Source organism: Gymnoscopelus microlampas, assembly GCF_963454915.1.
Source record: "Gymnoscopelus microlampas genome assembly, chromosome: 2".
Classification (NCBI taxonomy): Eukaryota; Metazoa; Chordata; class Actinopteri; order Myctophiformes; family Myctophidae; genus Gymnoscopelus; species Gymnoscopelus microlampas.
In genome coordinates, this window is record NC_139939.1 from 46,026,127 (window position 1) to 46,045,114 (window position 18,988).

General features: G+C 41.8%; 1 protein-coding gene across 1 annotated transcript in view; it reads right to left on the bottom strand.

The window, feature by feature from the left end:
• The window catches only part of LOC311037739 (inactive rhomboid protein 2-like), a 42,523-nt gene that overhangs the window by 16,362 nt on the left and 7,173 nt on the right, over positions 1-18,988 (bottom strand). The window contains exons 3-10 of the mRNA XM_084047012.1: positions 12,986-13,147; positions 8,156-8,307; positions 6,087-6,270; positions 4,580-4,801; positions 4,041-4,169; positions 2,966-3,069; positions 2,111-2,347; positions 1,600-1,711 (exon numbers count right to left, since the gene is read on the bottom strand). Coding sequence (XP_083903138.1) covers positions 1,600-1,711; positions 2,111-2,347; positions 2,966-3,069; positions 4,041-4,169; positions 4,580-4,801; positions 6,087-6,270; positions 8,156-8,307; positions 12,986-13,135 — 1,290 coding nt within the window. The 5' untranslated portion in view covers positions 13,136-13,147. The remainder of the gene's footprint in view (positions 1-1,599; positions 1,712-2,110; positions 2,348-2,965; positions 3,070-4,040; positions 4,170-4,579; positions 4,802-6,086; positions 6,271-8,155; positions 8,308-12,985; positions 13,148-18,988) is intronic.

An 18,988-nucleotide genomic window follows, 5' to 3' on the forward strand; every position in this document is an offset into this window, starting at 1 on the left:
AGACAGCTTTTTCAAGCCAAGTCTTTGTGTCTTTGTGGGTAGCTCAGTCGGTAGAGCTTTCACCTTCGGATCACATGGTCATGGGTTCGATCAGGATCAGTGTATGAGTAGGTACGGTGAGTGTGGCGCTCCACCTCAACAATACCAGGGGGTCTATAAGACCCCTGCGTTCTCAGCTGATACTGACAATAAGTCTCAGACTTACTTAATATGAACAAGTGCAACTGCTATGACAATAACGTCAGTATCTGAACTGCGAATCATGATGTGTCAGATGCTATCCTCTGCAGCTCTGCCTCAGATACTGACATTGTTGACATAACAGTTTCACTTGTTCAAAGACTTGGCTTGAATTAGCTGTGGATTGCCTTTGGAAGGAGGGAAAGATCTCAGATGGATCCCGTTCATGAAATTGCATCAGCTATTGAATTAAAGTCATCAGGTCTTTGCTTCTTTCATGCATTCAGGGGATGCCACACAGTTTCGTCCTTCCATGGAAAGGGAAAAAGGTCAGCATGGCAAACAACTTCTCCAAATTAGGTTCAACACCTGTTGCAATAAATGATAAACATATGCAAGTCATTGAGGAGTTCATAGTACTCATGTACGATAGAACTTCATAGAAGTAGTTCCTACAAGGAAGTGAATGCAAGTGAAGTGCATTCCAAGCAGGACATATATGGGGCCAGTCACTCTTGTGCAGTCCTGTTTGCCAAATTATGCCAGAAGCTGACACGATGTGGATGTAAAAAAGCATGTTCTGGACACTGCAAATGCTTTAAGTTTGGACTTATCTGCACACCCCTCTGTGGTTGCAGTTGCTAGTACACTGGCCTGTCACTTGCCCAGCCACCATTGTAAATGAGAATGTGTTTATAATGACTTAATAACAAAACAAAAAGTAAGCACTAAGCTTTACCAAGCTAATAAATCACTTTCAAATGTTCCATAAATGGATTCTGTGTATGATAATTAATACAAATACATGTACTACAAGCTCATGTGGATAAACCATAAGCAGATGCACATTTCTGCAATTTATCGGCAGCCATATTGGGAAATATGCCGCCATATTGGAACCTAATGTTATTTTTTATCTTACTTGGTAGGAATACCTCCAGAAAATATTCTCTTATATTAAAATAAGCCCCAGCAAAGCGATATAGTCCAACACATTGGCCCAGTTGCAGCCATTTTGAAAACTGGTGGTGGCCATCTTGAAATCTTAGGAATTCCGCGTGGCCAGAGGTTGATTATCAATTAGGGTCATATGAAGGTCATCTGTGCCAAATTTCGCGCTTGTATCACCAAGTGCACTATGGTATCAAAATTCCGCCCTGCTATATAAGCAGTGAGGATATTTAGAAAATGGGTACATTATATGGTGGAAAAAAGGCAACCAGCTGTTTCTCAACAGTTATACATGAGTATATAATGGCAAATAAAGAATAAAATGACAAACAGTCACTTCAGATCTTATTTGTGGAACAGTAGTGGGTGACTAGTACTGGACTACTACGGTTTAATTCCCCTGCCCACAGCAAACACGGTTGCGTAAGACAGTATAAATTAACCTTGAGAGTTTAATTCATGACTCACCAGTTCAGTAGTAGAATGCTGTGAAAACCCAACTGGGGCAAAGCCATATGTACAGCAAGCCAGCAGGGTGATTACAACGTGGACAAAGGTGATCCAATAGGTAAAGTAGGGCCTGGTGGGTTAAAGCATAGTGGGTTTCAACTAACAATTACATCTCTCTCATTTCAATTATGGCTATATTAAGGAGTTGGCCTGCAGATGTAAAATGAACTATGTGGCACTTTGTTTAACATGGAAAAACAAAAAATACAGAGGTTTTACTTGCTAATGTTAACATACAGTATATTACTATTGTAGAAATGTCACTAACTGTATAAAGCTATACTTTATACTTACCACACACACACACACACACACACACACACACACACACACACACACACACACACACACACACACACACACACACACACACACACACACACACACACACACACACACACACACACACACACACACACACACACACACACAGTATATATGCACATGCAAGCATGGACTCATTTCCAACCTGTGACTGTGGAAGTCATCTAGCTGTTTTTGGACGTTGCTGCTGAGACTGCGTCGATAGTTGCGGTTCAGCCACTTGCCCACCACGCCCATCCCATACTGACGCTTCTGCTTGTCAAAAGCAAAGTGCTTCACCTGGGAGGCAATGCGACGGCCTCGCCGAGGGTAGCCCTTCTCAAGCACAGCCGTTGGCGTCCTTACGGCCGTTGGCGTCCGTGGAGTTCGAGATACGTCCTTTCTGGTGGTCGTGTTGGTTGTGAGGTGGGAGTGGGTGAGATGTGGAGGGAAGCGGGTTGCAGGGGGGAAGAAGGGTGGCATGAAGGAAAGTGAATGGCACGGATGTGACAAAAACACAGGTCCAGAATGTAGGGTCAAATTTAAGAACTATTTATGCATATCTGGAGCTACAGAGACCTGTCACACGGACGGAAACCATTTGAAATAGTGATTTTAAAGCAATTAACGATCAAGACAAAACATTTCTCTTTTTTTGTGTAGAAAAATGTTTTCAAGGAAGTAAATACGCTCAATGTTTCCTACATTTTGTTAACATTAGGTGGGTAGAGGTGTAATGTAACCATGGGTCAATGTAATTAACACACCTGGTGAAGACTGTGCATGATGAAGAAGTGTGGTCGAATTGTTTGCTTTAACAAGAGTTATAGAGTAGCATGCTGTGGATTTCTTTTGATTTATAGAGGTCACCATTTACCCTGCAACAGCACCATGGTACATGTGCATAGTGGGGGTACAACTGTTAACGTTTTAATAAAATAATCGATTTTAAGTAAATAATCGAAGTTGCAGCCCTAGTGTATGGCATTTCTTAAGCTTCACCCATTGTTTTTTCACTCACAAGCTCAAGGGCTGGTCAGGATGCTCGCTGGGGGCAAAAGAAGCAGATATGGGGGGAGACTCGAACACATCGTCAGCCATGGAGTACTCCTCATGGACATCCATCTGGGAAAGATGGAGGGATAGAGATGAAGGTGGAGGAGAAGAAATAGAGTGTTATTACAGAAAATAGACTTCATTTGATCATTTCATCTACAAAAAAAGAAGGGGGGATCACGTTGTCCGTAACACAAACACCTCCGAAGGATAAAAGCCATTTCCCCACCCCAAACTCAGCCACAATACCACCTACTGTTGTACCCTTTACTACCCATCTTCCTCTTCAGTCCATCTTTTCTCATCCTTTTCAGACTCATTCACTCGCTAAACTCAGCTCCATTTCCTCGTATTCTTCTCCCATCATTTCCAATAAGCCATTTTCTTCCCTCTCATGTTACAATGCTCTAATCAGCTTTAACAGAAGAACGCTGGTATTATGGGGGCTGAGTAAATGTGATTACTGTAAGTCACATGAAAAGAAGTGCAGAGGGAGAGACTCAAATAAATCAGAATACAGACAGTGACATTTACTCATTACCTATGCCTCATCATTACGTATGCCAACTGTATGTATGTATGTATGTATGTATGTATGCCTCGCCCCGCAGGTGCGGGGTGACAGTGGGTTGATTGACAGGCTGCTCACGGACCATTCCAGTACGTCACAGTATGTTAGTGTGGGACGTCCTCGTGACCGGTGCGGTGCCCGTGTGTTGGTTCCCACAGCACCTATTTGCTGGCTGGCAGCTCTTGATGTCTTTGGCAGTGTCCTACTAGTCTCATTCTCATGGCTGCTATTTTCTAGCTCACCCTTGGTATTCCCTCATACAGATTATTGTTAGTAACAGTTAGTTAGCTCTACAAAAATGTCCATACAATGTTTTATCCATTATCCTTATTCTCTAACATTTGAGGCTACCCCTTTCAAGTTCCTAGTGGTGTAAACAGCTGATAGGATATTGACAAGGGTTTTCACACCTCTCCTAGCAGAAATAGAATGTTGAAACCTTATAGGAGGGCAGACAAAGAGTGCTGACCTTGCTGAAGAAGATTGACTCTGAGGTGTCAGCCGAGTCCACAGTGTCTTCATCCATCCAGCTGGGTCGGACAAAGCTCCTCCTCGGGTAACTACGACCTGACTGGGCGCCCGCTAGGCCGCTACGCCCCTGCAACACACAGACACATACATTAACATAACATAGAAATAATTCAAATATGGTACATTGTCCGGTGTCAGTCAAAAAAATTGGTATGCACGAGTAATCAGTCATCATTGCGGCAATAACGGCTTTACAATCAACGTTGATGAACTGAATACATAGAACCACAATGGTAACAAGTCCCCAGGACTTTTTTTGTTTTATCCTTTCAGCCTTAATGTCTGACTGTACTACGTGCTGTTTACATTTCTGACTGATAAAGTATTCAATCGATCAATTTGACCATGCAATTAAATCGGCAATCGTGCATCCCTATCACAAATATAGCTAAATTCTACAGAAACAGTCAAATATAGCTAAAGAACAGAAACATAATAGTATACACACAGTCCTCCCCAACAAACACCCAAATCTACCCTCAGAAGGTTGTTGGCGGCTCGGATGCTCATGCGAGCGACAGACTCCCGCTTGCGTTTGGGGAAACGGTTGTAACCAGACCGTTGGCTGGTGTAGGAGGACAACGAGGTGACACCCGGAGTGACTGGACCCCCCGGGGTGGCGTGTGGTGTTCGGGGGGGGCGGCCCTCTGTCTCATCTGGGTAGCGGAAGGCCCGACCCCGGGCCAGAGGGTCCACAATCTGCGGGAGAACAGGAGATTAGGAGAAGGAGAGAGAGGATAAAGATTTAAAATGATGCATTTATAAAGAGACATTTACAAAGTACCAACTGTCTCAGTGTCTGTAAACTTTGACCGTGGCCATCCAAGGATGCCCCGCTACAATGTCACGGCAAGACAAGGGATAGGTAATTATTCTCAAGCAGAACAGAGAAGAGAAAAAGAGTCACACACACCTTCATACTTATTATAGATACATGACAGCTGAGGTGGACATCTAGAGAGATACGCTCTACTTACTTGTGTGGGTGCATGTGAGTGTGTATCTGATGTGAGAAAAAGCGAGTGCATGTGGTAGATGTTAAGCCTAGGACAGAATGAGGTCCACAAGCCTAGGACAGAATGAGTTCCGCACCCCATGTCATGTTTGAGCGAGTGTGTTCGAGTATAGATCAATAACAACGCTTCTTAGTCTGATGAAGGTCATACGACATAATAAAAATATCAGGGAGTGATCTTTGGAGCCATACCATGTTAGCTGTTATGTCTTACCACCAGCCCTCCAGAATACACAATAGCTGACACAGAGACAAAAGCATGGAGAGAAAAGGGGAGAAGAACATTTAAGATAAGAGTTAAGTTAGCAGAAGATGAGGGAAAGCTGGAAAGGAAAATAGAAGAGATGTGTGTTGAGAGTACAGGAAGTGACATTCAGCTGTGGCGCAGATGCTCCTGCACTACTATTATGACATCTACATTATTCATGCCAAGCAGAGCTCATGTCAGCCTTCCTTCTATCACCCTCTCCTTAGTAATTTACACCTTTCATTTCTCCCTCCCCAGGTCTCTTCCTCAGACTCGCCGAACCAAGAACTACACTGCTGCTTGTGAAACAGTTCAGAGTTTGACAAACCCAAGTGTTATTGGCGTAACTCAGACCTGGGAACCACTCAGTTGTTCCAAGTTCTATCTGATAATGAAGAGCAGTCACTCTATGCATTATGCATGCTCCGTGCAAGGAACCAGTTGACTGGGATAAAAGTTATGTCTTAGGTAAAACTAATTACAGTGATACATGGACAAAATGATATATGCGTCCTAATTATGAGAAATCTGAATATGATAACTAGGATGTCTTGATATAAGCCAGGCCCAGGATCCTTAAGTTTCAGCTTCAGGATACATGCATCTACTCCCACTCAGTCTTGTTAGGGTAACATTTCTTAAATCAACATAATGTACAAACATTGCTGTGACCATGTAAACTCACTGATGTGTGTGTGACCGTACCACACGGCATAGTGTACCTTTGGCATCTTGTGTGCTGCTGGTGAATCCAGGCCCTGGTCGAAGCTGGTGACCATCTCAGGCTCTCTGTATTGCGCCTTGAGCTTGCCATAGCGCTGGCTACAGTGGCGCAGGCTCTTCCTCTGCCACACTTGCTGTTTGGTCTCACAGTCCTCCCCAACACCAAACCACTGGGCTGTACTCCTTGAACGAAAAGAAAGCCTGAGTTATGCAGCGTTCACAAGCGGCCAAGCGTGGCCAGCTACATTGCTGCCAAGTTTAAGTGTTTCTCAAGCTTCCCTGCATAAATGAAAATGTTATAGGGTTAAATAGCACAGGGTACTGGTTAACAGCCAGAATGAGTTTTTCTTCCACTTAGGGAACAGACCAGGAATTGTGGGGAGAGAGAAGGGAGTGGAAATTGTGAAGCAAAAACATGAGTGATTGATGCTTCATTGCGTCACTGGAGCACTGAAAAAGGTTGAAGCCAGCGACATGAAGCTACAAACTAACACCTGACAGCTGACACTTGTTGAGTGACGGGCCTGACACGCTACAAAAACAAAGTTGAGCTGGCTCTGAGGCATGTGTCCACGCTAGCAGCAACAAAGCCTTTTACTTAGTTGCGTGCGGGTGTCGCACACTGAATATAGCCAATCTGCTGGTAGATCTGCTATTTACTAAGTATAAAATCATGTTGAAGGAGACAAATGAGACAAAGAGGGAGGAAGTCAAGAAAGCCCCATTAGTGAGGATATCTCGAACACTACTGGATGGATTGCGATGGAATGAATGAATGAATGAATGAATGAATGAATGAATGAATCAATCAATCAATCAATCCTTCCATCCACTGCAGTCCATCTATCGATACAGTGAGAATGTGTAGAGTTGTTTTAACGTTATGTCAGTGTACCACCGAACTTGGCAAGAGGGTACTAAAGCAGGTGCAGATGCAGACTGATGCTGGTGTCAAAGATCTCGCTCTCATTGTAAAAAAAAAATCAACTTAGTATGGATATGCTCAAAAGGACATTCAGCTTGAAAATTAGTGTGGCTATGTCAATAACGCGTTGCCTCACAGCTATAAGGTCCTGGGTTCAATTCCCGCCGGGGACGCTGTGGGCACTGGGGGTGTGTCTTCTCCTCCGCGTCACCAGCGCCCATACCCTAGGTGGGGTTGGCGAAAGGGCCTACTCTGTGTGGAGTTTGCATGTTCTCCCCGTGTCTCCTAGGGTAGTTAATACCCTCACAAAAACATGTAGTAATCCTGGTCACTATACTGCCTCCCCCTAGTCAGCCGGGGCGCCTGATGGAGGGGAAGGGAACTGGTTGGAATAACGTGTTCCTTCCACGCGCTACGTCCAACCAGGGAAACTCCCCCCTGTCAGGTGACAAGAACACTTTCTTGTCACCTGAGTTGGCTCTCATGCATTGAAGGAGGCATGAGCTCGGCCCTGGCCTCCCTAGGCTGGTGGGGGGAGTGTAGTGCCCAGGATCACTTAGCAAATTGGCACCGGGTGAAAAAAGGGTTACAAAATCGTGGGATAAAAATTATAAGGTAAAAAAAGAAAAATAACGCGTTGCCGGTCAAATCTATTGGTATGGCCATTCTTGCAATTAAATCTCTATGCTGCACGTGTCTTAAGTTCTCTGAACACATTTTAAAACCATTTTACAACGATTAATAAAAACTTATTCACAAATGCCAATAGTTTGTAACATGCACATTAATCAAATGTCTTAGCATGAAATTACATTTATTAAATTGTTATTATGTTGTCTAGATGACATCCTGGCAGTTATCACAACAAACAATAGATTCTTGACATATGGACAATCTGGTTTGGATAAGAAGGCAGTGGCATTGTGGCACACACTTCATTTCTTTCTTTTCTTTTCAGTCAATGTATTGGCTTTTTAAATATTCTTTTGCACATTGTCAACTACCGGTATTTTGTATAATATGAGCTAAACTTCCATACTTTTCCAGACTTTCCTGCAAGCACCCTGCTCACACAGATCACAGTACAAGTACAGTACACGTACGTACGCACACTACTACTACACCCTCCAACACAGAACTCACTTGCGGATGCTCTGTGAGAGTGAAGTCCGTCTCCTGAAATTTGCCCTCCTGTCCCCGGCCGACTGGCCTGTACCATCAGCTCCATCACCACCCTCCAACATGGGACTGGCCTCCTGATGGGTCACGCTCTTCTTCAGAGAGGGACGGAGTGGCTGTTAGCAGACGAGAGAGGTTAAGAAATTACTGTAAAATGACAAACATTTCAGGGCGGGGTGCAACAGTTAACTGAACTAATTCGACTTAATCTTGAGGAGGGGAAAATGAAAAACCTACATATGTTTCCGCTGTTTTTGTTCGACAACTTTGTACAATGAAGGATAAAATAGGGCTTAAGTCAGACTAATCGATTTAGTCGATTAAAAAAATCGATTAGAAGTTTACACGTAGATTTTTTGATATATACATTTTAACAAATAAAAAACGTGACTCGATTATTTGATTAATCTAAATAATCTATAGAATAATCGCGAAGAATAATCAATAGTTGCAACCTAAAAACATTTAAAGAGCAAATTATTATAGCACAGCTGCTGTTCATCGGAAAGTGATTAATGTCAGTGTCAATTACAATAGTTTTTGGTCATATCAGTCAGTTTGGAAGATCATAAAAAGTGAAGTTACCACCCAATTGCATGGCTATCAATCTGTAGAGTGAGTTGATTTAGCTCATTCCGAGTGCAACCGGTTATCATTTAGTGGTTAAGCCCCCAAGCCCATCTCTCAAAATATATATGGCACTGGCATCAAAATCAGATCAAATCATGTCACATAACATATTCCTATTCTGTTCCTCTCTGCTTTCCTTCTGTCCTGAAGTGATCATCCCACTATTATTATTATTGTCAAACTTGTCTCGACAAAACACAGATAAAGATCTTCTCCCATTGATAGTTTGTTCTGTCAGTTTTGCTGAATGGATGATTCACAAGGTTACCTCAAAAGTGTGCAGGCGCATGCACGCACACACACACACACACACACACACACACAAACACACACATCTATTCAGCAATACACGCTGTTATTGCTGAATGGATGATTCACAAGGTTACCTCAAAAGTGTGCAGGCGCACGCACACACACACACACACACACACACACACACACACAAACACACACATCTACACGCTGCCCATTGCAACCTGCAGGCTACAGAATCGTTACATAGTTGTCTCATTTCATTATGCGAGGTGCCATGACTCCATTATCCTACCCAGCAGTAACTGCCAGTTGGCAGGGATAATTGTCTTGTCATTGTGCGAGTTACTGGAGCACTAAAGGAACCATAACTGAGCCATATGTTCAGGCTTTACAAAGAAATGCACTCTACAGTAAAGGGGAAAAAAAATTATAAAACAATCCAGTGACCATGCTGCCACTTAGTGGATTTATGTCGAGGACCATAACTCTAATGGCTAATGGATTCATCAACTTTATTATGGACTCATAGACCAATTAAAAAACAAAAAAAGACATTAGACACAAACAAAAAGAAAAACATGCATAAAAGGCTGCTATGCCAAGGCCTCCACAGGAGTAACTGGTATGCCATAGCACTAAAACACGGTTTGCCAGTAGCACGATAATGTCAATCTGGGAACCATTCCACCAACAGATAAACTTGTACATCAGGTGTCTCAATAAAGGCTGAAAAGTATTGGCTCCTGCGTTACAAAATAAGTCGCTTGGCACTACACGACTGAGGTTTTTACGGCGTGGCTCTCTAAGAGACAAGACATCTACAAAATGTGTCTGTGAGTCTGTCTGTGTTTCGCAAACCAGAAACCACTAGACCGGTCAGAACCAAATGTGTTGTGCACACCATCAGTAGGCCAAGGAAGTACCTCCTATGGAAGAACCATTCTGCATATATGTTTTTTATATACCCAACTGTCATCATTTTATAATGGACGTGATTGGCAGTTGGATCAGGCAGCTGTAACCTTGGCCAAATATGGGATCATACGACGTAGATACATCATAGATAACTGATGTCATAGACTAGCCACATGAAGCCTGAGATCCACAACGTTATTAGACACTGTCTTCTATTTAGGTAATTCCGCCTACAGTGATTATAGGCAACATGAAGCTTATGCATACAGTGTGCTCACCTTTTTAAACTTGGCCCACAAGGGGGCAGTATATTGTATTGGTATAGGATTGCATTGATTATTTAACCACTGTAACCCTCTAGAGTCTAGACTTTGTGTGTGTGTGTGTGTGTGTGTGTGTGTGTGTGTGTGTGTGTGTGTGTGTGTGTGTGTGTGTGTGTGTGTGTGTGTGTGTGTGTGTGTGTGTGTGTGCGCGCACACACACACACACACACACAGAGTTGAGCAGTCATGTAAGCTGCTGTAAAGCACCTGCTTTCATTTATCTATTCGCCACTTTTTGATATTGTACATAAACTGTAAGGACCTACAATCTTAGCATGGGTCATGTGATACAAATAAGTTCAGACACATACTTACACACTCCCTTTCATTTATTGTGATGGCTTTTGTACTAATAGTTCTGTAAAAGTTTCATGTGTGATGGGAAGGAAATGTGGCTTACGCTACCACCCAAAATAGACAAAAAGAGCGCAAGAGTTAACCACAACTAGCAGGTACTGCCAAAATGGCATTCCATTTAAAGACATTTCGACAGTCCGTGCTCTTAAAATAAACTTCACTATTGTGCCTAGACCGTAGTCTAAAAGACCATATACTATACAGTATATTCAAAGATTGATAGTTTAACTTTTTGACTTTATCAACCAAGTCCTGTGAAAGATGTCATGGTTCTTTTGGAGCAGTAGTGCATTATACCAAGTATAATATTCACTGAAGGTTTTTTCACGGGTGTCACAAGTTATTTTTTCTCTCATTAACATACCAATATATTAGTTGTGGTGACTGGTGACACATTCTGGCAGAAAAAAATGACTGTCTGGTCTAGTGGCATTACTGAAAACCACCCCAGCTCTGGTTCCTGCTTTGGTGTGGTCTGATCTGTGTGTTCTCTAGGTAGAATCTCTCGCTGCCAAAATATGCATTAAAAACAGCAGGCAGAGCCAGAGGAAATGCAAGATAATGCAAAGAGGCCAACAGGGGCTGTATGGAAATATAGTGTGCCAAAATTAATATTAATGTTTGCACCTCTTTACCCACAAAGAATAACAGATTTGATTGAAATAATGGAAAAGAAAGACACTGCCTTGAGGTGACACCACAACTGTTGCTTAGTTAGTACACTGAACTCCATATTATAGAAATAGAAATGAGGTGACAAGATGCCATAACAGATAATATGTCATCAAAGCAACTGTTGCTGCTGTAGTTCCTGCTTCTAGTTAACTTCAGTGGAAGAACAGATATACTACAGATAGATTACCTACAGTAACATTTTGCATAGGCTATTCTATTTGAATACTGTACTTACTAGATTACTCATAATACAGTAAACACGTGTATATGTGCAAAAGAACCTGTATAACCTGTTCCCTGGTAACTGCATATTAATATCCTAAGAATGGACCACTCACAGGGTTAAATTAAATGAACATTTGTCTGTGTGCTGAGTTTAGCATGCCGAGTCATGCATGCATACATTGTGAAGGAACCTCAACAGTAAGTTTGGGGACATTCTCTGCTTCTTCTTTTGTCTTCTACTCCGACAGTGCTACATAACTGGGACTATACATACTATTTATTTGATAGATTACTTTTTATGAAAAAACGTGCAGGAACAGTTGAGTGTTAAAATATATTTACTAAAACGTAACTTTGCGACTCAAGGTTTGTAGTCTGGAAACATGGGGTCCATAATAGGGAAACGTATGGCCCTGTGCCCATAGACGCTAGGCAGCTGCCCCAAATTCTACCCTGCATTTATAGAGACAGGACACAGAGCTTAGTCGCTTCATAGTCTTCAACTGTTCAGAGTAACTAGGGCTCTATCACATAAAAAGATAGTATAGCTATGTTAATAGAGTAAGTGGTTGAAGATACAGAGATTCGGTTTCAAGAAAGGTCACCTAGGGTAATCTAACTGCAATTACTTTGAATTCATGTAATGAGTAGTTTCCATGCAGTTTTTATTTATTTTTAAGGCGTTGCTTTAAACTACATTTCAGTTCCTTATTTTTTGCTTTTAAAAAAAGTGTCGTCTTTAGACAGATTAGACAGAAGGGACTTCCTATTTGGTCTGTGTTCAAATACTAGCCAACTTCCACATTTTCATTCAACCACAGGATTTCTTTTCTCATAGCACCTGAGTCATAGCACCTTGAATTAATCCGTTTAGACAGGAAAGGCAAGGTTGTCTGTAGCAGATACCAAATGGTCATTTATTTTTACTGATGACAAACACACTCAATGATTTTCATGAACCAGGATGGCTCTTAGTATTAATTTAAACATAGAGTAGTCAAGCTGTGCTTAATTAGCCATTTTAACACCTGCTATGACAAGACATGTCACATACATCCCCCACATCATTTTGTTTTGGAGATCATTATTCTCTGTTTTGATAAGCAGGGTCGAAGCTCTCCAAAACGACTCAGTAATTGAATAAAATATAGCAGAGGCTCACACTCTAGAAAAGCAACTTGTATATAGGAGACAATGAAGCCATTTGGATCAAACTAATTTAATGCAAATTACTTGATAAATCTCCAATATTCAGAATGAATGATTTTTTTCACACCACCAATCAAAGCACAGACAGAGACAAAAACCAACAGAGAAGCCGAGGGTTTCCATGATCAATGATGTACTGACTCAGAGGAAGCGGCCCTAGCTAGTAGCTAGCCCTGTGACATAAATCAAGGCCAGGTCAGGCTACCTGTTTAGCAGGGCCATGGCCAGCTGTGTCCCGCTGGTCCTCAGGAGGAGGGATATCTATGACCAGGCTGGGTGGCTTCTTGCTTTTCAGTCGGCTGTCTCCCTGACTGCTGCTGGGCGACGGAGGCTCCTCGGCCCCCGGTGATGACATCTTGTCAGAGTTCTGAAAATGTAAAAAGAAAATTATGAAATATAACAAGCACAATTTGGAGTTTTTTTTTTTGCAATAGAAGGTAATTAGCATTCACATATCTATATGAGAATGGAAAGACTTACAAAAAAAAGAAAATGTACTTGATAGAACATCATTTGTCTTTCAATACAATTTGAGAGGGAATAACTGAAGCTACGTCTATTACAGTATGTAGACCATGTCACTGGGCCAAACTTAAAACCCTGCGTAAACACAGGGGTAATCCTAGCGTCATTCACAAGCGTGAGAGAGGCAACATGGAAAACATATGAGGCTAAACCAATGCTTTAGCTAGCCTACAGTAGTCACTGCTCATGGGTAATGTTTGTGTGCTTCCTGCTAGTAGCGAGCTCCCAGGAGGAGACCCTCCCTTCTTTCCTACAAGCAAAGGCTCATCCCGTCCATACAAAACAGGCACTGTAAAATAAACAGCAGTACGTCTTGGCTCTCCTCCAGGGCCCAGGCAAATCTAATTAGTTAAGTGACTCTTCCAAATTTCCATAATGGGTACTAGCAATAAATAATATGTACAGCAAAGAAATATTAAGAAATAGACTCATTTAGATGGATGTTGAATTTTGATATATGCCTCAGACAAAAAGGACAACAATGCATTATTTGGCTTTGTAAGCAACATGTAAGCAAGGGGTCGTCTTACATGTTAGAAACATGACAATAGCATTTATACAAGCAGGGCCAAAACAGAGGCCAATATATTTAACAGCAGCATACTTAGTAAGTAAGCTAGAGTAAGCTACATCAGTAGTTCACTGAAACAATACCAAATGACAAAATATCAATATATTAAGTCTTCAGCTACATCAAATCAAAACAATGTGGCATTGCAGACTAACCAAAATCCCTAACCAAAGGGGAGGATCACATTACAAGTATGTCTACTCGGGTCGACCCCTGTGACAACCACGTGAGTTGTCTCTCAACAAAGAGACCGTTTACAAAACAGCATACCACCTTAAATGAACCTACAACATGCAACAGATGCACATGCTGAAGCATACACTCCAGACAAAACAAATTACATGTTAAAGCCTAATTTATCCTTCAACAGTGTCACTTGCAGAAAACTGATTTTCAATTGACAGACGTGATGCACAATTCACATTTCTCTGTCGCAACCATTATTGGCGAGTGACGTACAACAAATTCTAAATGAGCCTTAACCACATTGTCAGATTTTCAGGCCAGCTGATCTAATTGACAAACTTCAATGCATTACCCGTCTTCTCAATTCAGGACACACAGAACAACAGGGCAACGGTGCCTTCCGCTCTACCAATCAAAGTCAACAGCAACAACCCGTTGCGGTGGTCTATTTTTGGAGTTCAATACGTCCAAACTGTGTTCAGTGTTTCCACAGAAACTGAAAGCTCCACTAGTGTAGTTTCAGTTTTGTCCCATGCCAACACACCTATTATCATAATGATCTTGAAGCCTTGGAGTTGTTCTGGAATTGTGGCTGTATAAATCAATAGAAGGCCTTGGGTGTTAGCAGCAGGCATGGCAGCAACAGGGAAATCTGACACCGGCTCGAAGAATAGCCCAGTTTCCACTACAGAGCCAAATGGGGGCTAGCCTTGGGCTCACTCACGGTTCACATCACTCTTAACTGTGCACCCAAAGCAACAATTCTATAGTTATTTATTTCCAGTAGCAGGGATTTATCTGGAATACACTTTTAAATACGCCAATAGTCTTTTGTGTAAATGATTTAAAAAAAGCACCGAGCTGGCCCAGACCTAAAGCCCGACCTGGCCCTGTTGAGGGAAAGCAGCTAGGGGCAATCTGGGTTGTTGTGGGTGTGTGGAATAGTAGAAGGGTGGAGGGTCTGATTTGGGCCCATGGGAGTACTGCACACACAACCACTCAGATAATGAAATAGCCAGGAATTCAGCTAATGGACAGTGTTCGATGGGCAGGTTGATCGTTGCTGACCGCACTCTATCCATGTGGAGAGACTGCTGTTAGGTTTTTCACACAGTTAAACCAATAGAAATGGATTGGAGATTATTCTCCCAAGAGGAATAGAACATACCAGCCAGTCTGTTGTATGAGGCAGTAATCAGGGGAAAGTATTCATTTTTAGACAGACTGCTTAATATTTTATGCATATTTCAAAACAATTCTTCAAAACAACCTCAAGTGAGGTTCTTTTCCAAGTGGAAAAAAAGAGTGTGTGTGTGTGTGTGTGGGGGGGGGGGGGGGGGGGGGGTAAATCCTGTTTAGAGAATCCTTATCAGTTGATGTAATTCACCTCCATTATGACACTGGGTGTGTTAGTAAAAGTACTATATAATTGACTAGTCTTACACCACTGAACTCAATCAGTATACAATTTAGCCTGATTACAGCGTTTTTTCCCAAGAATTTGCCATTCCATTATGCTGTCACAGCCAGGACATTAAATTACATTTCAGTTTTAGTTTCATTTCTTCTGGCAACAACATTGCATACTCCATTGTTGATGCCAACCCAAATGAGTGGGTGGAGGAGTTGTTTCAGGAACTGTGTATCACAACTGCTTTCCCCCTCCATACAAGGATAACAAACTAAAGAAGATTATAGGCAAACGTTGGAATAGAAACAAACTGCATCATGTTCAGCTTCTGAGGAAACAGCCATTGATGATTATTTTAATAATGGAGTTAGTTGCCTGGTTAAAACGTTGATTTAACATTATCTGTCTGCCCGTACAGTATTCAGTCAACAAGTGCGTTGGTGGCGTAAGGGCATGTTTGCTTAAATAGACATTGAACATTCCTATTTCCTAATCATTAACTGTCTGCCTGCACCTCTCTCAGTCTCCAATGGTATGACTGATCCATACAATAGGTAGACATGATATATAAAAAAGATGCCTCAGCAAGGATAGAATTTAACTGTGTGTCTGTCAATCAATCTGCAGTGCCAAGCGTAGATTTGTTTACCTGGCAACAGTAACAAATATTTAAAGAAATGCTGAAGTAAGTTTAGGAGCCGATTATAATAATAACAACCAGTTTCACTTAAGATTTATACTTCGTTGTAAAATAAATAGCCAAAGTAGCCGATCTACAAGCTCACAATGCGTTTCAGCTTGTACATCAGCTATTTTTGAACATTTGGGGGATTCTTTTGAGAATTCTGGTTGTTTGTCAATAATGGCATGCCCAAAATAGGGGTGCCAGGTTGCATGTGGTTAACTACAGATGTGAGGATAAAAAGAAAATGATGAACTCCTGAGTCCTGTTCTTGCAGTTACACATGCCAGTGAGTCAAATGTGTGTCAGAGCATGGAAGAGATGTGCCCAGAATGACATCATTCATTGTTATCTCATCATGTGACATGGAAAAACTGTCTGTCTTTCTGTTAAGTGCAGCTGATTGTCTTTGTCTCGCTTTACTCCAATAATAGAGAGCACACCAACACCACACCTCGTCTGCGAGACTACTGTATTAGACAATGTTGTGGGAGTTGGCATGTGTGTTAGAAACTACCTCCAACGCTTGTTCTTGGTGTCTGTGTGTTCCTATGAGTGTGTCACCATGGTTTTACCTATTCCCCTGAGAGGAGTATACCATGTGCGTGTGCGTGTGCGTGTGTGTGTGTGTGTGTGTGTGTGTGTGTGCATGTGCTCATGTGTGATTCCCTGTTTGCCTGTTGCATGAAGTGACATACATATGTATCGCAGATTTGAGCTTAATTCCACTATCGTTCTTAGGCCAAAAGAGTTCCATGATGGAGTTGTGTATACTGTATGGTTTCCTTTAGCAGTGGCAATTTGCATATACAGTAACAAATGAAATGGCATGTTGGTTGAGATTTACCCAACTGTAACTGAAAGACAGCAGACCATGCCAACTGTTTTGTTTGTTCTTAAAAGGGGTGTGTATCACGCGTTTCCTTATTTTCTGTTGTATGATATGTGTGTATGTACAGTATGTAAATATATATATAATGTTACAATGGCTGATGTTCACTCAAACCTCAAACCAACGTTTCAAATGAGTTAAAAGAATGATAAAGTAATACAAAAAGCTCAAAATCTAGGTTTGTGCCAGGTTTCCCGAGAGTTTTTTCTACTTACAAAATGAGCTGATGTCAATGTGTGAAGAATTTTTTATGGCCATCAGCTCTGCCCACAATCATTGCCTCTAGTCTACAAAGTTCTCATCCATCGAAAAAAATTAATTTGACCAATCAGAAAAAAAGTGTGCTTTTATGGAGGGGGGGACGGTAAAGAGGCAGGAGCTAATACAGCTGAAAGGAGGGGCTGCATAAAGAGACAGTACAGTACTGTCTTATAACATACTGATAAGAGGAACAGGATTGATTATTGATTGACTGGGATAAGGACCCGCTGCAGTGGTGTTCAGAATTTAACCAGTGCTGTCTACTCTTGTGACCCAGAGCTCACTGCGACACGTTGTGAGCTTGTAGATACACTATTTTCGGTGCCCCATTTAAACCGTTCCTGCAACAAACAGTGTGAAAAAATGCAATAGTTAACAACGTTATTAGCGGTTAACGATTGCCATTTCATGGTGCTGTGGAAAAGCCCAGTTTATGTCAATGCTTGCACCTTTGAACTGAATCAGTAATTTAAGGAGCCCAAAGATATGCTCAGCCAGCAGTGTAATGCTCTGGTGGTTAATTAACATAGATAACAAGTTCTAGCAACATTCATAGTGAATAGCCTCTGGACCACTGGCATAATCCAAAAAGAGGGGCATGATAAAAGTTGTCTTGTGCCACGGTATTTACCATGAGATATTGGCCCTGGTGTGCTGCGGACGTTTGCATGATCAGCAAACCAGTGCCAACACAGAGACCTCAAGTGTATTATTGTGATATACACAGTTTGATCAATACTATCCATGATTAGAAAGCAGAAAGAAAAGTATAAACGACTTCATCACTAAAGGTGGTGGTCACCATTGCTAGGAACAGGTAAGGTGGATCAACAAGATGGATGCGTTCAGAGCACTATATCTGCACTCATCAGAATGCCTTTCAGCCAACCATAATGCAAGGCTGAAACTAACTGTGGTAAAACAAAACAGCATTTGACCAGCTGGTGGAACACACTGGCTCTCTCAGGGTGTATTTTAAATGGTGTATCTTACATGGTTGAGAAACTCCACTGTGTACTTCCCCTGTAGCTGCTCACTGTCATGGGGTTTCATAAGCACTATGTTTAGCCATTTTCCTATCTTTTCATCTAATATTCCACAAAAATGTTTGAGTTTTAGGACTAAATGGTTTGTGGTTTGAGAGACAGCAGTAAAAGACAGCAGTAAAACCTACCTCATCCAGATGAGAAGGAAGCCATTTTGCTACAGACTCTATTACTTTTCATGAACATTGAGAAATAATACCAACTGGCAACGTTATGAAAGGATCTAGCATCAAGGTTGTAAATTGTTTTACACACACACACACACACACACACACACACACACACACACACACACACACACACACACACACACACGTGTATTCCCCGTCACTGCTCACCCCTACTGTACAGTTGATCATGTGGAAGGGTGTACATACTGTAAGTACGTGTCTCCTCCAATATTCTGTAAGGCGCCATCGGCTTCTTTTTAACAAACATAACATGGGTGGAGGAGCACATTATCTGACCTAGTGTTGTGTCAGTCGCAAATGATTTGCATGAACATACTAGTTCTTTTGAGTGAACAAAATGAACAAGGTCATTTCCTAAATAGATCTGTTCAGTCAATTCAGTTGCAAATGCACATTTTGATTAGCTGAAGAGAGACGGTTCCATCATTCCTCTTTCCTCATTG